Source organism: Schistocerca gregaria, chromosome 1, assembly GCF_023897955.1.
Source record: "Schistocerca gregaria isolate iqSchGreg1 chromosome 1, iqSchGreg1.2, whole genome shotgun sequence".
Lineage (NCBI taxonomy): Eukaryota > Metazoa > Arthropoda > Insecta > Orthoptera > Acrididae > Schistocerca > Schistocerca gregaria.
In genome coordinates, this window is record NC_064920.1 from 976,526,901 (window position 1) to 976,545,821 (window position 18,921).

Below are 18,921 nucleotides of genomic sequence, written 5' to 3' on the forward strand. Positions count from 1 at the left end.
TACGATCTAACCAGGACAGTGTCTCGGGGGGTACATCAGATGATTCAGTCTTCAAAGAAAGAAGAAACACTAATATTTTAGTAATTTCTTCAGCTTAGCAACATTGGTAGCATTCCTACATTATTTTTAAATAAAATCATGACTTTTCAAATTATTGAACAAAAAGTACAGGTCAAGGAAGTGAAAGGCATGACATGATTGAATTTTCTTCATCCACACATACTAACATTACTTATTTACTGAGACAAAATAAGCAGGTTAAAAATATTACTGGGCATATGCATAACATGTCAACACAATTGTGACAAGTTTTGAACTGAAATTAACAGTGTAGGTTCACAACAAAAATTGTGTGAACTTGTCATGGCCTGCACCTGACTAGGAGGGGGAAGGAAAGGAATTGTAAGGACAACACAGGTGCACAAGACAAAATCCCTGTGATGACTGGAGTCATGTGGGCACATATTTTAGATCACAATTATCTTATAGACAACAGTCTTGAAAGAAATTAGGGCAGAACAGGACCAAAATATATGTAACAGTTTCCAGAAAGATAAAATTAATTTGCTTCATCAAAACATTAAAGGGTTGAAAAATAAGATAGATGAGCTTCTTGTATGCCTAGAAGATGTGTGAAATTCTTAAGAGATGGATGTTCTGTACCTCTTTGAACGTCATGTAACGACAGAGACAAAGAGGTTAAAAATCAGGGATTGCAGATTAGCAGTATTTTTGTGTAGAGTTAACATGGAAAAACAAAAGTTGAAAAGAAAATTATGTAAAAGTTTGGCAGTAAGTCAAAACAGTTTTTTTATATCATGACATGAAATGATACTCAAAAAAACTTTTATGTCAAACAGTTTTCATGCAGATCAGAACTTTGAAGCAAGTTGTTATTACACATAACTTCTCTGGTAATTATAACAGTCTACAGATCCCCTCTAGGAAACATTCAGCTATTAATGAGAAATCTAGATGCATTACTGATCTACCTGATAGACAAGAAGAATCTGTAGTTTGCTGAGCTTTCAGTGTAGATTATTTTAAAAGATATGGACAGGAAAAATGAAGTGAAATCTTTATTTAAGTATTTCAATCTAATTTCAGTAGCTAATTTTCCAGCTCTTATCAGCAAGATAGCAAGACTCTGGCAGATAATATTTTTAATGACAGTATGCAGGCTGAAGCAAATAATGTGTACCATGTACAATTAATGGAAATAAACAGAATAGCATGTGACAACCCAGATGCAAGTTCTTGCAAAACAGTGAAGTTTATTAATGAGAACAGATACAATAGTTTAAGAGAAAGTCATATACAAATTCAGTTTATTCCTTAGCAAAATCATGTAAACAATTTAAAGTCACTTTCCTAAACTGTTGTCCAGAAAATCCAGTAAAAAAAACAAGTAACCCATGGACAACTAAAGGATTAATCAGATTGTATTCCATTGGAATCACAGTGACTGTGGTGTAACTCAAAAAGGTAGGAAGTCAGCAATTAGTCATGATTCAATCTATAATTTATTGAAGATTTAAATTTCAGCTACAGTACAGATATTATCAGTGATGGAAAATGTAAGACATACAAAGGAGTCGGACACAGAGCAGTCATATACAGGATGACATGTAATGATACATCATAGTTATACAGAATTGCAGACCTCATACTAAGTGATGTCTGTATGAAACGAGTCATGTAGGGAATTAAGATCTCATGTAAGAGGTAAAGGGGAAGTTATATAAAAGGTCAGTACAAGTCAAGATCTGATATCAGTTGTATTCCACAAAAAAATACTGTAATATTTTAAGAAAAGACATTAAAATGTCTAGAAATATTTGCATTCTGACAGAAATTAGTAATGGAGATACTAATATTAAAATTATATAGTATATTGTCAAACAGGAGACAGGATAACCAGTCATTGTACAAGACATGTATAATTTGTGGTTTTAATGTCCATATTTACGACACTAGAGGCACAAATGATCCATTACAAAATCTTTCAGTGTCTCAGAAAGGTGTTCAACCTACAGCAACAAAAATCTTTGATAATTTACCCAACAATGGTACCATAGTGCCATAACAAAAAATGTCTGACATGTAGCAAAGCAAGTTTTTAAAATTCAACCTAAAGTCATTTCCCCCAGACAACTCCTCCTGTTCGACAGACGTATTTAAGAACTGGTAGCCTGTGGGGGGGGGGGGGGGGGGGGAACTATACTTCTTTTTATATCTAGTTGCTTTAGTGGTACTAAAAAATAATGTGTTCATTAATGTTAACTGATAATTATTGAAATCAATTATGCACTTCTTCAAGACTGTTGGTAAGTTGTTCCACACTGAATAGTGCGATTACATGTGTGGTAACTGTTTTAGTTTGAGTGCATGAAAACTTCTGCTTAAATAGCATTTCAATCATGTCAAAGATGCAGTTCATCAGCCTAGAACACTGGTTATACATAACAGTGTGCTACATAAATGTAGCTAACTGCAAGTTATTTTTCCATATCTGTAGGCCCCAACTGTTTTCACTGACATATTACTATAACCAGAATATTTAAAGTTCTAAAGAGAAAATTCATGACTCCTTGGCTTCACATCAGTTTGTAATTGTGTCCAATGACAAATTTCACACAACAGACCATAAGGCGAACATTCTCACACTGCTCTTTATGCAGTCTATTTTGTTTGTTTACTTTGTTTTTCTTTAGGACACAAAATACAACTGGAGTCATACATGCCCAAGACAAAACTATACATCATGAAGATAGAGAGGAGTTAAAATGACTATACATCAGTCTCAATTGACGTAAGAGAAGATGGCTAAAAACAGGCATGTGGCGAAAAAGGGCTAAAAAAGACCTTACAGAAACAGAGGTCGAATAACTAAAAATTAAATAGCCTTCACCATATTGCTTTGACGTATGAAAAGTAAAACATGGTCAACAGCCCACACATCATTTACTAAAATGGCTAATAACTCAGACGGCAAACCCAAGCGGGAACATAAATGGTTAAAAAATGGGCATTCCATCAACAAGTGACAGACAGTTAAAAACCTAGGGAGCAATGTGTTCAAAGTGGTGGGGTAGCGCCACTATCAAATGACAGTGACTACAAAGGGAGCCTAATTAAAATGACCTCCTCCCAGCAGGAGGGCCAAGAGGAGGTTGTCCAAGCCTCAGAGAGGCTTAATAAACCGGAGCTTATTCCCGTGAAGGGAGGACCATTGGCTATGCCAAATGGACACCACATCCTGACAGACAGCAACACAGAGATTACTAGAGGGAATGCAGGAACTAGCAGGCTGAGGTATGAGGACTGCAGCAGTGTCAGCAGCCTTGTTTCCTGGTGGACCGACATGACATGGCACCCATATAAACATCACAGTGTCTCTACCAAAAGTGATCAAGTGACAGTTTTCCTGTACCTGCTGCACTAAGGGATGGGTGATGTACAGCGCACATAGACGTTGAAGAGTGCTGAGTGAGTCCCAGCAGATGACACAATTGAAAAGTCTGTCACCAGATTTCCTCTGTGGCCTGATAGAGGGCAAAGAGCTTGGCTGTAAATACTGAGCAGTGTGCCGGAAGCCAATATTGGAAGACACGGATGCCAATGACGAAGGTACACCCGACCCCACCGTCAGTCCGAGAGCCATCAGTGCATATAGAGGTAATATCACAAAGTTCCATGCAAAGGTCGTGAAACTGAAGATATAGAGTGAGGCCTGAGTAGTGTCCTTAGGAAGCAAATGAAGATCAAGGTTAGCACGGGCTGCTTTACGAAGCCAAGGTGGTGAAGGGTTCACACCAACTGGGAAAGTTGCATCTCTACCTTTCTGAATAATAAACGGATTTACAGTAGCGAGGGACTGACTGTCTTCAGTACGTGAAATCATGAGGAACTGTGGTGGGCCAGCCGGAGTGGCCGAGCGGTTCTAGGCGCTACAGTCTGGAACCGCGTGACCGCTATGGCTCTGAGCACTATGGGACTTAACATCTGTGGTCATCAGTCCCCTAGAACTTAGAACTGCTTAGACCTAACTGGCCTAAGGACATCACACACATCCATGCCGGAGGCAGGATTCGAACCTGCGACCGTAGCGGTCACGCGGTTCTAGACTGTAGTGCCTAGAACCGCACGGCCACACGGCCAGCATCTGTTTGGACCAATGAAGGATGCACTTCACAGGAAGCAGTGCATGGATGATGGGGATGTTATTGATGTAGCAAGACGTTGGTTCTGACGTGGAGCAATAGAGTGGTACCATGCAGACATAGAGGTCATCCTAGTAATGTGGCGAAGGCCGTTGCAGTGAATGGAGATTATCTTAAAAATAGGGTTTTGCAGCCAAAAGATGGGGAATAACAGGTGTATTGGAACCCTGAATAAAACCAACCTGCTTTCGGAAAAAAAGTGTGTTGCATTACTTATTGAACGCCCCTCTTACTACAATCCACTTTCACTTACAGAGGAATCAGGAGGACGAGGTTAATTACAGCATGCAAAGAGGCATTTAAAAAATCTTTCTTCCCGCGTTTCATATGTGAATGGAGCGGGAATAAACCTTAATAACTGGTTCAATGGGACGTGCCCTCTGTCGTGCACTTCACACTGGTTTGCAGAAAACAGATGCAGGTTTAGACGTAGAACAGGTGCGTGTATGTGTGTTTTGTAGGTATGTATCACGTTTGTCTTGTTGTTACTGGTTATATGTGGTGTTTCAGCAATGTGTTAACATACTTCTTCCAACCACTATTATTCCGTGCACTTTATATTTTAGTTCACACAGTTTATCGACCTGCTATACGCTATTCATATTTGTTATAGATGCATTTGAAAATGAGCCAATCTCGATTTTTTTAATTTATTTGAAACATGCTCCATTCCAATATTTGTGATACTACATGTATTTGTGCGCTTGTGTAGTGTAAGGTTCATGTAGTGTGGTTGTGGTGGTGGTGGTGGTGGTGGTGGTGGTGGTGGTACATAGCCTACTCCTCGCGAATAGCACGAAGGGGTCACCAAGTTTAACGTCCCCATCCGATGGACAGATAACCATCAACAGTGTCATATGCCCTCACTTCATGAGACATTGCGGAGCCGTCTACTATTTAAACCAAGACATTGGCGCAAAGTCTGGTGATAAGAAACTTTAAGCCGCCACCTCTTCTCTCCTTGTCGGCCAAAATTACTTGGCGGTTGGCGTCTGTCACTTGCCGCTGGAGTGCTGCGACGTCGGCTGCCGGCTACCTCTCGGTTGTAGATGATACACAAACACGGCCGGTCACTTCACAAATGCTGTTAATGTGTAACGCGGAGAAATGTTGGAAGCAGCCGGCGCGAAGTATGCCGGAAATGAAAGATACACTGTCACGATCCAAGCACAACAGTAAAGAAAGTCGGACAAGGAATTGGTTGTTGCGACAGTTTGGCAACGGCGAATCATTCGGACGTGTCGTTGAGCGCTGTGACTGAAGGAAACCGGCTCCAACACGTGAAGTGTCAACTATCATGTAATTTTAATCAGACTATAATAGTGTTGAATAAAGTAGAATTTTAACAGCCTGGTGAATTTTTTTCCCAATAGATCTTCGCTTTGATGATCACCCGAAAGAAAGCTGTAATTTACCTGCGAAAAGCTGCTTACCCAGCAAGCTGCTCCGCAGGCGCGTCACTCCGCACAAGTGTTTCAACACCGAGATTGGGGACCAGCCCAGCATGCGCCTAAACTAGCGTGGGAAACTGCGAGAAAACCACTCTCAGACTGGGCTGTGTACCAGCGTGCCGCGCGGATCTGGTTTAGGGGTGACGTTATTGCTGAACCAATTGGTTTTCACTTGCACCAATTCCTTTCGTGATGTTTAACCCGAGTTTTAAAATCGCTCAAAATATCCGCTTTTTGAACTAACCAATTTTCAGTATTTTATTGCTATTTCTTCCAGAAGTAATCTTGGACTTCGAACGAAGATTGAAAAATTCTAATCAAAGTGAAGGCGTAGAAGATCACAGTCGATATGGGACTGAAGCTCCGGCATAAATCTATCTCATTGCCTTCAGCAAATATTTCTAAGGCAGAGGCGCGCGCGGCAATGGCGAGAGTGAAAGGCCGCCAGTTCGTGGCTTCCCTGTATCGTCACTTTTGGATTGTATCAGTTTTTCACCCTGAAGCAATCCAAAATTAACGGTTCAGTTATCCCGAGTTTACAGTTCTCAATAAAATTGTAGCTATGTTTGTTGCTAGTTTTTGAATGCAGGCGTTGTTATTAAAATGGTGCTGGTCGCTTTCCCCAATTTCTATAATACTCCTACATTTCAAAGCAATGGAAGTTTTATGAATAAACAGTACCAGTAAAAGTTTTATTTGAAAACCAAAAGTCTTAGCGTTGCTGCTATGCAAACCCGGTTATTAGTAAGTAATGAAGAAAAGTTGTTATAACCGAGATCAAACAAATACCAAAAATGTAACATTTATTCAGAACTAAAATACCGGTATCGGTATTAACCGTTCGATTTTTCCCATCCATTGTATGGCTCAGCTTCCTATGTCGCAAACTAACGAGCTGCTGATTAAGCTACCATAAGCAGGTGTAAAGAAATCACCAGCAACATCTTTAATAGAACCATTGTGGAACAGTCTGAAGAAATTTAAGGAAACAACGGAAAAGCGAAGTTTAAATTGTGCTTGAGGGTATAAGAACACCTTTTCCCCTCGAAAGAAAAAGCCAGAAGTAGGAGGATGAGAGCGCTGTGGACAACGAGGTCATTAGAGACCGAAAGTAAGCCGTATAGAGGCAAGGATAGGGACAGGAAATGGCTGACAGCCTTTTGAGTGGAAGCACGCTGCCGTTTTCCGTAAGTGATTTAGGAAAGTATACATCCCAATGGCTGGGTGGGGTGCTGAACCTCGCTCCTCCATGATAGGATGAGATGTGATAAGCACTACGTCATCTGCCTTGGTACCAAAGTTGAAATTAATAGTCTCGAATTGGGAGATGATATATAGATTTAGAAGGATTTGTGCGCAGCAAAGCTCTTTGGAACGTTACGACGGAAAACATTTGGCGCGCACAGCTCACACGGTTGACACGTGGTGGGCACGGTGCCAGTCTCAAGTTCGCTGCACCCACCAGCAGCGGCCGAGGCCACCCGGGCGCGCAGCGAAACTGAAACCTCGAAACAGCCTCGCGAAACAACCAGAGTAGTTCAAAGCGAAGAAGCTTTAGATTTGATGTTTCTCGAACCTCTAGCACCTTGAGGCCACATGCGCATCAGTGAAGGGCAATCTCAGAAAGAAAGACGTGTACATACGCTGGTTCACAAAGTCGTCAAAGTGTCCTCAATGTAACAGCCAGCTATTCACAAAACCAGACAAACGTCATGCTCAAGCGCCTAACCACGCTAGTTTAATCCGAACATTCCCACAGCCTACTCTACCAGACATTGACTTGTCAGTTATCCTGCAACCCACTCATATCTCTATCCTTTCCTAACAGACACTCATACAACCTTCATCTTCACTGAATCATTGCCTCACCTACCTCATCCTTTCCTATATCAACATACTGTGACATCTCCTGGCAAGATATTTACAAAATCGTTATAATATATAAAAAATAATAAAAATAACATTTATCTGTATTATTGTTATTTCGTTCCTGTATGAATGGTTGTTGATTATGTATAAAAGGAAATACAAATTTTCAGTTTTATGTTTGAGCAATGTTTATGTATCTATATTTCACAAATAACGTCTGTGGCCTGCGTATGTATGTATCGGAATATAGAAATTGTTAAAATTATTACCTGTAATAATTTATTGCTAGCTTCCCCAAGATTCCATTCCACATTCACAGCCGTTTTCAGTATATTAGGAATTTTTCATAACGCAGCCGCAGTGCCGTGCAGTGATCGCTGGAACCGCTGCCGCGGCAAATTCAAATTAAATTGAATGAAAGCAGTTTTCCCACAACATAGCGGGCAGGTAACGGCACATTAAAATTCTCTCTTTCAGATTCCTGGAGACTTCAGAGGGAAATTGTGGATTTTATTATGCCATTTTCAGGTGGACATGGGCAGCTGCTATTATGTTATCAGTTACGTAAATAATTCATGAGTGATAAAATTTTACTTGTATGTGATCAAGACTGTTGCGCAAAACATGTTCTGGCTACTAACAAAAATCAAATTTCATTTTTTGTAGTTTCATGCTCTCATGTTAGTCGTGGCAGTTAATAGTGTTCATATATACACATGTAAGTCCACTGCAGCTTTTACTTTTAGCGAACGTAACATACTGTAACTTCCGTACAGGTAATAAGAGTAATTTTCAGTGAATTCAGTAGATTAAAGTCGCGAAGGCTATATTTTTTTAATTCCATAATTAGTTACAGCAATTATACCATCTTCCATATCTAACAAGTCAGATCAGTGCTATATAAAAAATAGTTTGCAAATTAAAGATAGTGCGTCCACAGCAGGAAATCTGTTAGTGTCGTGCGTATCCCCACATAATAAGTCTAACTGCATAAAGTTAAAATATTTTCAACTGCTGAAACTAATAGTGAGAATCGTATTTTATCTGTAGTGCTCGCAACAATAACCAATAGAAAATTAATTAAAATATTATGCCATATAAACTGCACATAAAGTAAAAAGAGTGTGCGGTGGGGATTACGCGAGAATACACAGACTAAGGAAAAAAGGATCACTACAAAGGACTTATCCGAACGGTACGGAAATCGGTAGATGTGATGCACATGTACAGGCAAACAAATGATTACAATTTCAGAAAAAAACTGGACGATTTATTCAAGAGAAAGATCTTCACAAATTGAGCAAATCAATAACGCGTTGGTCCACCTCTAGCCCTTATGCAAGTAGTCCTTCGGCTTGCCATTGATTGACAGTAGTTCGATGTTCTCCCGAGAGATATAGTGGCAAATTCTGACCAACTGGTGCCGTAGAGTGTAGAAATTCCAACCTGGTTGGAGGACTCTGCCCATAATGATACAAACTTTCTCAATCGGGGGGAGGGATCCTGCGATCTTGCTGCCCAAGAAACGGTTTGGCAAGCATGAAGACAAGCAGTAGAAACTCTCGCCGTGTGCGGGAGGGCATTCTCGTGCTGAAATATAAACCGAGGATGGATTGCCATGAAGACAACCAAGACATGCGAAGATCGTCGTCGACGTACCGCTGTGCTCTAAGGCTGCCGTGGATCACAACTAACTGGGTCCAGCCATGAAAAGAAATGGCGCCCCAGAGCATCACTCCTGATCGTCGGGTCGTATGGCTGGCGACTGTCAGGATGGTACCCACCGCTTCCAGGCCGTCTTCAGACACGTCTGGGTTTGTCTTTGGTGCCCATTTCCAAGTGGCAGTCAGCACTGAAGACAATGTTACTCTGTTCAATGATATTCCAGGCTGAAGACTTGTCTACAGACGCCATGGATAGAGGCGGGATACCAACCTCACTGTCACCCACCATTTGCCCGACAACCAGGACTGACCGTCTGGGGTGCCATTCCTTTTCATAGTAGAACCCATTTGGTTGCCATCAATGGTACCCTTATGTCGATGACATTTTGCACTCTGTCTTGTTACCCTTCATGGCAAACAATCCTGGGCTTACATTTCAGCAAGATAATGACTGCCCACAAGGCGACAATTTCTACTGATTGTCTTTGTGATTGCCAAATCCTTCCTTGGCCAGCAAATCGCCGTCTCTCTCCCCTGATTGAGAACGTTTGAAGCATTATGAGCAGGGCCCGCTAACCAGTTTGTCATTTGACGACCTAACGTGCCAGTTGGACAGAATTTGGTACGATATCCCTAAGGAGAACATCAAACAACTATTAGTCAGTTGGAAATTTGTGGAAAGGTCTTATAGGGCCAAACATCTACATCTACATCTTTACTCAGCAAGCCACCTGACGGTGTGTGGCGGAGGGTACTTTGAGTACCTCTATCGGCTCTCCCTTCTATTCCAGTCTCGTATTGTTTGTGGAAAGATTGTCAGTATGCCTCTGTGTGGGCTCTAATCTCTCTGATTTTATCCTCATGGTCTCTTCGCGAGATGTACGTAGTAGGGAGCAATGTACTGCTCGACTCTTCGGTGAAGGTATGTTCTCGAAACTTCAACAAAAGCCCGTACTGAGCTACTGAGCGACTCTCCTGTAAAGTCTTCCACTGGAGTTTATTATTTCCGTAACGCTTTCGCGATTACTAAATGATCCTGTAACGAAGCGCGCTGCTCTCCGTTGGATCTTCTCTATCTCTTCTATCAACCCTATCTGGTACGGATCCCACACTGGTCAGCAATATTTAAGCAGTGGGCGAACAAGTGTGCTGTAATCTACTTCCTTTGTTTTAGCATTGCATTTCCTTAGCATTCTTTCAATGAATCTCAGTCTGGCATCTGCTATACCGAGGATCAACTTTATATGATCGTTGCATTTCAAATCACTCCTAATGCCTACTCCCATATAATTTATGGATTGAACTGCTTCCAGTTGCTGACCTGCTATATTGTAGCTAAATGATAAAGGATCTTTCTTTCTATGTATCCGCAGCACATAACACTTGTCTACATTGCGATTCAATTGCCATTCCCTGCACCATGCGTCAAGTCGTTGCTGATCTTCCTGCATTTCAGTACAACTTTCCATTGTTACAACATCTCGATATACCACAGCATAATCCGCAAAAAGCCTCTGTGAACTTCCGATGTTATCCACAAGGTCATTTATATACGAGGTGCATTCAAGTTCTAAGGCATGCGATTTTTTTTTTCTCCAGACTGGAAAGAGATAGAAACATGCGCATTGTTTTAAAATGAGGCCGCGTTCATTGTCAATACGTCCCAGAGACGGCAGCACCGAACGGCAGATGGAATTTTACCGCCAGCGGCGAGAATGATAACTGTTTTAAATACTTAAAATGGCGACGTTTTCCTTACTTGAACAGCTTGCAATCATTCGTTTTCTGAATTTGCGTGGTGTGAAACCAATTGAAATTCATCGACAGTTGAAGGAGACATGTGGTGATGGAGTAACGGATGTGTCGAAAGTGCGTTCGTGGGTGCGACAGTTTAATGAAGGCAAAACATCGTTTGACAACAAACCGAAACAACCTCGGGCTCGCACAAGCCGGTCTGACGACATGATCGAGAAACTGGAGAGAATTGTTTTGGGGGGTCGCCGAATGACTCTTGAACAGATCGCCTCCAGAGTTGGCATTTCTGTGGGCTCTGTGCACACAATCCTGCATGACGACCTGAAAATGCGAAAAGAGTCATCCAGGTGGGTGCCACGAATGCTGACGGACGACCACATGGTTGCCTGTGTGGCATGTTGCCAAGCAATGTTGACGAGCAACGACAGCATGAATGGGACTTTATTTTCGTCGGTTGTGACAATGGATGAGACGAGGATGCCATTTTTCAATCCAGAAACAAAGCGCCAGTCAGCTCCTCAATGGAAGCACACAGATTCACCACCACAAAAAAAATTTCGGGTAACCGCCAGTGCTGAAAAAATGACGGTGTCCATGTTCTGGGACAGCGAGGGCGTAATCCTTACCTATTGCGTTCCAAAGGGCACTACGGTAACAGGTGCATCCTACGAAAATGTTTTGAAGAACAAATTCCTTCCTGCACTGCAACAAAAACGTCCGGGAAGGGCTACGCGTGTGCTGTTTCACCAAGACAACGCACCCGCACATCGAGCTAACGTTACGCAACAGTTTCTTCGTGATAACTTTGAAGTGATTCCTCATGCTCCCTACTCACCTGACATGGCTCCTGGTGGCTTTTGGCTTTTTCCGACAATGAAAGACACTCTCCGTGGCCGCACATTCACCAGCCGTGCTGCTATTGCCTCAGCGATTTTCCAGTTGTCAAAACAGACTCCTAAAGAAGCCTTCGCCTCTGCCATGGAATCATGGCGTCAGCGTTGTGAAAAATGTGTACGTCTGCAGGGCAATTACGTCGAGATGTAACGCCAGTTTCATCGATTTCGGGTGAGTAGTTAGAAAAAAAAATCGGAGGCCTTAGAACTTGAATGCTCCTCGTATATTGTGAATAGCAACGGTCCTACAATACTCCCTTGCGGCACACCTGAAATCACTCTTATTTCGGAAGACATCTCTCCACTGAGAATGACATGCTGCGTTCTCTTATCTAGGAACTCTTCAATCCAATCACACAATTGGTCTGATAGTCCATATGCTCCTACTTTGTTCATTTAACGACTGTGTGGAACTGTATCGAACGCCTTGTGGAAGTCAAGAAACACGGAATCTACCTGGGAACCCATGTCTATGGTCGTCTGAGTCTCGTGGACGAATAGCGCGATCTGGTTCCTACAGAGTAGATGTCTAGTCTAAAACGGCAGAGGTCATCGGTCCCTAAGCCTACACACTATTTAATCTAATTTAAACTAACTTACGCTATGGACAACACACACACCCATGCCCGAGGGAGGACTCGAACCTCCGACGGGGGGAGCCGCACGGACAGTGACAAGGCGTCCAAGACCGCGAGCCAACTATCAATCAGTGCCAAGGCGAATAAGTGCTATGATGTGACCCAGAGGCGGACCGACGCAATACTGACTTGCTCAATTTGTGAAGCTCTTTCTCTTTAACAAATAATGTACTTGTTCTGAAATTGTAATAATTTGTTTGTTTGTTTATGTACATCACACAGAGTTGCATACCCGTCGGATAATTCGTTCGTTGTGCGTCGTATCTCTCTCTCTCTCTCTCTCTCTCTCTCTCTCTCTCTCTCTCTCTCTCTCTCTCTCTCTCAAGTGTATTTCGCGAGGCACCGTATGACGCAAGACAGAGGGTGCCTTGTACCACCGTTAGGCCTTGCTTGTTGCACTCGCACAGGTTGCGTGGTTTAAAAGAAGGGGGGGGGGGGGGGGGGGCGTGGAGAAGGGACCAAACTGAGAGGTCATCGGTGGTACCTCGTTCCGGGTAAAATAATTACACAAGGGAAAGAAGAAAAGGAAGGAGATCTACAGCACAATAACAGGAGGAAGGAAGAACCAAAAGAACGACAGAAGGACAACCAACACTACTATGGACAAAACACGAAAAGAAAACCTCAGAGAGAAGCAAGAAACAGGTAGAAGCGATAAAAACAAGAAAGAAGATAACCGTAGCTGGCCGACCACGAGAATAAAAAGGAAAAGCCAGCCACTCTGCGACAAATTAAAAAAATCACCCTAAAAGCATTGGAGTGGAGAACACAAAGGGACAAAAGGCCATGCGCTAAAACTTATATACACTCATGCTCATAAATTAAGGATAATTGCAGAATATGGCCCCACACAACGTGGCACTACACAAAACTGGCACTAATAGCATAGGCACATAGGGAACACACACGACACAGATCTATCTGTAAGTACACGGTATTGGTGATAAGTTGAGAAAACCGGCCCGAAACACACTTGCTACAAAACGACACTATTTCCTGCGCATGTACCCAGATACCAATGTGGGATATGATCACATCCACACGTACACAGGCCGCACAACGGGTTGGCATACTCTGGACCAGGTGGACGAGCAGCTGTTGGGGTATAGTCTCCCATTCTTGCACCAGTGCTTCTCTGAGCTCCTGAAGTGTCGTAAGGGTTTGACCGAAAGCATATAAGACGTGCTCGATGGCTTTTAGGTCTGGAGAACAGGCAGGCCACTCCATTCGCCTGTTATCTTCTGTTTCAAGGTACTCCTTCACAATGACAGCTCAGTGGGGCCGTGCGATATGATCCATTAAGAGGAAAGTGGGACACACTGCACCCCTGAATAGGCGGACATACTGGTGCAAAATGACGTCCCGATACACCTGACCTGTTACAGTTCCTCTGTCAAAGACATGCAGAGGGGTACGTGCATCAATCATAATCCCACCCTACACCTTCAAACCGTGACCTCCATACAGATCTCTTTCGAGGACATTAAGGGGCTGGTATCTGGTTCCTGGTTCGCGCCAGATGAAAACCCAGTCTGTAGACTGTATGTCTGGAGACAACTGTTCCAGTGGCTGCAGTAAGGTCCCAAGCAAGGCTACCTGCCATGGGCGTACCCAGCGAGGGGCAGGGAGGGGGCAGCTGTTCCCCCCCCTCCCCTCCCATAGAAGATATTTGAACTCGTTCGCGCAGATCCGGGAGCAATTTTTTCGGCTTCGGCACGTTATTGTCGGCAAATTCTAGAAGATTATTACTGAATTAAAAAGCTGTATTTTTAAACGAGTGCATTCTTATATTTAAAATGTTTATTGAAAGCAGTTTTTCACTGGTTTACTGTTTTATTCAATCAGAAGTGCTGTATGTTGTCTCGAGTCCTTGTTTCCTGAGACAAGTATGGCCTGCCGCCGCCCCCCCCCCCCCCCGCCCCCTTTTAGATCCTGGGTACGCCCTTGCTACCTGCAGTACTCTGTGGCAATCTGCGGGCACTGATGGTGAGATATCGGTCTTCTTGTGGTGTTTTACACTGCGGGCGTCCCGTGCTGCAGTGCTGGACACGTTTCCTGTCTGATGGACTCGTTGCCATAATCGTGAGGACACACTTCGTAGCACAGGCATTCCGCGTGCCACAACCTGCTGTGTTTGACCAGCCTCCAGTCTCCCTAGTATTCTGCCCCTCATAACGTCATCACTATGTGTTCTTTTAACCATTTTCAACACACAGTCACCATTAGCACGTCTGAAAACGTCTGCACCCTTACTTGCTGCCCCGTACTCTGACATGTACCAAAACACCTCTGCGTATGTGGACCGCTGCTAGCGCCACCGTGCGACGACCGCGGGTCAAATGCACCGCGTGGTCATACTTCGAGGTGATTTAAACCCGCAAACCGCCCACCAGAGCGTTGTTTCACCATGTATCAGCATTATCCTTAATTTATGAGCATGAGTGTAGAATGATAAAACCCATCGTCATGTATAAAACGTAAAACTAGATTATCCGATGCGGCCTTGTCAGCTAAAATTAATGGCAACGAGTCCGGTAACTGAAGAGTCCGTCGCAGGGCAGCCAAAGGAGGTCAGCTCACCAAGATATGGGCCACTGTCAGCCGGGCGACACTGAGGTGGGTCATCGCAGGAGGTAGCCGTTTGTCACCCACTCGCACAGGGAGCGACGGGAAAGTGAGTGTCCATATGCTTCCGTACGTGCACTGATTTATCTTGTTTCCGTGATCCCCACGCGATATTTACGTTGGTGGCAGTAGCATAGTTCAGCCGTCTGTCGCAAATGCGGGTTCTCTTTTCGCGTGTCGCGAAAAGAACGTCTTCTTCCACCCAGGAATTCCCATCTGAGTTCACGGGCAATTTCCGTAACACTCGCGTGTTAAAGTTAGCGGTATCAAGTCTAGCAGCATGTCTTTGATATCATCCTTTATTCCGACCTATTGGAGTATGATTCAAGCAGTACTCAAGCTTTAGTCGCACGAGTCTTCCTTCCTTCCTTCCTTCAGACAGGGAGATTCAAAAAGAAAGAAAAGATTTCAATTGTTCATTACAGAAAAATTGTGAACTATAGAAACTCACTGCGCTAGTCTCTAGATAGAGGAAATTTCCAAGTTTTATGTTCGCACAGATACTATCCCGTCATACACGTACATGAACACCATGTGTTGCTCGAGAAACATCGAAACGGTAGTCCATTTCATTCCGCACACGAATCAACAGGTTCCTGTTTATTGAATCGACATCTTCAACAAATCGGTTTCTCAAAACCTTAAGAGTACTGCCTCCACCTTCCCCCACTAGAAAAAAAATTGCAAGGTCTGAAGTCTGGTGACCTTGGAGACCAAAAATCATGAATAAGATCGTGTTGTCCACATCTTCTAATCCAACGTTGCGGGATGGTGATGTTAAGACAACGCCCCACCTCAGTGTGAGGCTGATGTGGGGCACCGTCATGCATAAAAATTGAATAATTGGAATGTTCATGACGTAGAGGCAACAGCCAGTTATGCAACATGGGCAGGCATCTCTATGATGATGATTAATGGGGTTAAAAAAGAGTCAAAAACGACGAGATCGTAAGTCCTTTCTTTCTCTAATAATCAATGGCTGAAGGATTCCTTACGGAGAAGTGGTGGCCAGACAATTAGACATTTTGAAATAGGAAAGACGAAAGAACGAAAAAATAATCGTATTAAAATAGTAAGATACACGCCGGCCAGAGGCAAGTGAAGCCCCGCGGCGGTTAGTCCTGAAGCATCTAATATCATCAGTTCCTTTACTTTCTGCTTAAATAGAACCTAAACAGTCTAAACACTGAGACGAGTAATTGGTGCGCCACAGGAAAGATCGTGCTAGCTGGCGCACTGCTACTAAAGCTTCTGTTTTACATTTTGATCACGTACACTAAAAGCTGGAAAATATGAATCGCCAGAGATAAAAACTTCACCAGGCCCAGCTACGCCCTCCACCCTCTATATGTCTAATCTAAGTGGCAGCATGTGTAATACCAGGGTTGGTCTCTTAAGACATCGAAGGCATCTCTACACCTAAACTATGACGTAATGAAGGAAATACAGGAAGAAAATGAAAACTCTGATACGAGTATCAGCAGATGACGGAGATCACTGATCAGCCAGAGCATTATGACCACCGACCTACTGTGGTTATAAATGCGTCCATGCGATAGCAGCGTCATCCGAGAACAGGAAATCTTGTCCTGTACCTAACCCGTTCTCTCCTTACAGCAGCCACCAAGAAAACATTTCTCTATAGTCAAGTTTTTTTACAGATTTTTGTCTTAGACAGGTAAATTTTTTTTATAATGTATGCATCTAGGAAAAAGAATCAAAAGAGAGTAAGTGCAGTACCGGTCATACCTGTGTCAAAGTTAAGCAATTTAATTAATTATCTTTTATTTACGACGTAGAAGAGTTCATTTTATGCTCCTGGGACTCCCTATAGTAGTTTGAAAATATCTGATCGGTCCAAAGTTTATGAAATAATATTCTCTTTTGCCAGAAAGGCATAGCGCCCTAATTTTAAATTAAAAAAAAAATATCACACACACCTCTGGAGATCTGACGAAGGTCATTGTTAGCAGTCGTCCATACTTACAGGCCATGAAGAAGAAGTAATGCGCCTTTACAGGCAGTAGTTTGTAGTTTATCTTTGGCATTTTGTGTCCAATCCATTAAGCAGTTCAGGGGCAGTACAAATCTGAAACAAATTACAACGAATTATGCAACAGACGATAAGAGTAATAATTTTTTTTTTTACGTTAATGACAGTTCGAAGTGTTCCTGTCGACAGAAGAAGCTATTGTCATAGTAAATACACGGTTTAGGGACAATAACATAGAAACTGGTGAGCAGCCAAAACAATATCACTGATGAGTTATTGTTAATAATAATGGTGTCACTGCTGTTCAGAGCTTTATTCCAGTTACAAACAAGACAGAGGCCCATTTACAAATAAAACTGGCCAAGTGTGAGTTGGGCTCGCGCACCGAGGGTTCCGTACAAAATTCAGAATGTACGTAAAACTTGCGCCGTAAATATTTCAGAAAGGGAAAGTGCTATTGAGGTGTGGTTTTTACAGAATGGATTGGTAGTCAAGCGCTCGTATTGGTAGCCAACCAACAGATTGTTGTAATACTTAAAAAGGGTATTTTTTGTACGAACATACACATTTTCAAATGGAACAATGCCTGTTGACACACACTAAAAGTAGGGTAAATTAGAAAAAAATGGCTCTAAGAGCTGTGGGCCAACATCTGAGGTAATAAGTCTCCTAGAATTAGAACTACTTAAAGCTAACTAACCTAAGGACATCGCACTGGTCCATGCCCGAGGCAGGATTCATATCTGAGACCGTACCAGCAGCGCGGTTCCGGACTGAAGCGCCTAGTACCGCTCGGCCACAGCGGCCGGCGCGATAAATTAGAACGTCTGTTATGTTTGTTGGAGGATTCTAGTGCGAGTCGTTTACGACGTACCGTATTTCGAGAAGTCTCCAAATCGACATTTGTGCAATACCTGTGGCAGCACACGCCAAAGAACACCCTAGTAATGCGGATGCTGACCAGTGACGAGACAACTGACCAACCTAGGTTGTGTTCAAAATGACCACCAGCATCGGCAATACACGGTTCCAGACTGGTATTGAACGACTGCTGCATACGTGGTAGCATTTCGACGGAGACGTTCGAGCAGGCTGCAGTGATGTGTCGTTGCATAACGTCGGATGCGGTTGGTATGTCTTTATACACAGCGACTTTCAGCTTTTCCACACACGAAAGTCTACAGGCGTCAAGTCTGTGTCAAATACAACGATTTGGAAACAGTTCGCGAAGATATGCTGAAGTACTTGCGTGCACTGTGGGCTGGGCAGCCATCATGTTGGTAACACAGGTTCCTCCTAGTCTGCAGAGGAACGTCTTCTAGCTTCAGTAGAAGATAGTCTGTTAAAAGGCTTCAGTACTTGTGCGCGTTCAGTGATCCGTCTATGAAGAACCGGCCTATGAGCTGATGGTGCACGGTAACGTTCTTGCTGATAAAGCTAACGGGGACTATCCACAGACCAATAGTGCATGTTTCGGCGGTTTACCTGGCCATGATCAGGAAATATGGCTTCATCATTAAACAAGAAACATGACACATCTAGAGTATCCTGTCTTAATGTTTATGTACAGAAGTTAACATGGTTCTCATAATCGTTTCCATGTAGCTCTTGTTAGGGATGAAATTTATGTCGTTGGAGAATGCGTAGGACACTTGCACGACTCACGCCACTTCCTCGTGCGATTTCGCGGGAGGTAAAGTGCGGATCAACTGCAACATTAGCAATAACATTAATTTCTCCCCTCTTCTGTCGTCACTTGTTTCCTTCTGTTATGTTACCTGTATGTTAAACTATCACTTTCACGTAAATG

The 18,921-nt window shown here is 43.0% G+C and overlaps 1 protein-coding gene across 5 annotated transcripts in view; it reads right to left on the reverse strand.

Moving 5' to 3' along the window:
• Positions 1–18,921, reverse strand: part of LOC126277228 (major facilitator superfamily domain-containing protein 6) — a 217,166-nt gene that overhangs the window by 63,522 nt on the left and 134,723 nt on the right. For 4 of the 5 annotated variants that reach the window (XM_049977341.1, XM_049977345.1, XM_049977340.1 and 1 more), the window contains exon 2: positions 17,106–17,207. In XM_049977341.1, coding sequence (XP_049833298.1) covers positions 17,106–17,166 — 61 coding nt within the window. In that variant the 5' untranslated portion in view covers positions 17,167–17,207. Of the gene's footprint in view, positions 1–17,058; positions 17,208–18,921 lie in introns of those variants that run through there. The other variant, XM_049977344.1, reaches the window with a different exon arrangement.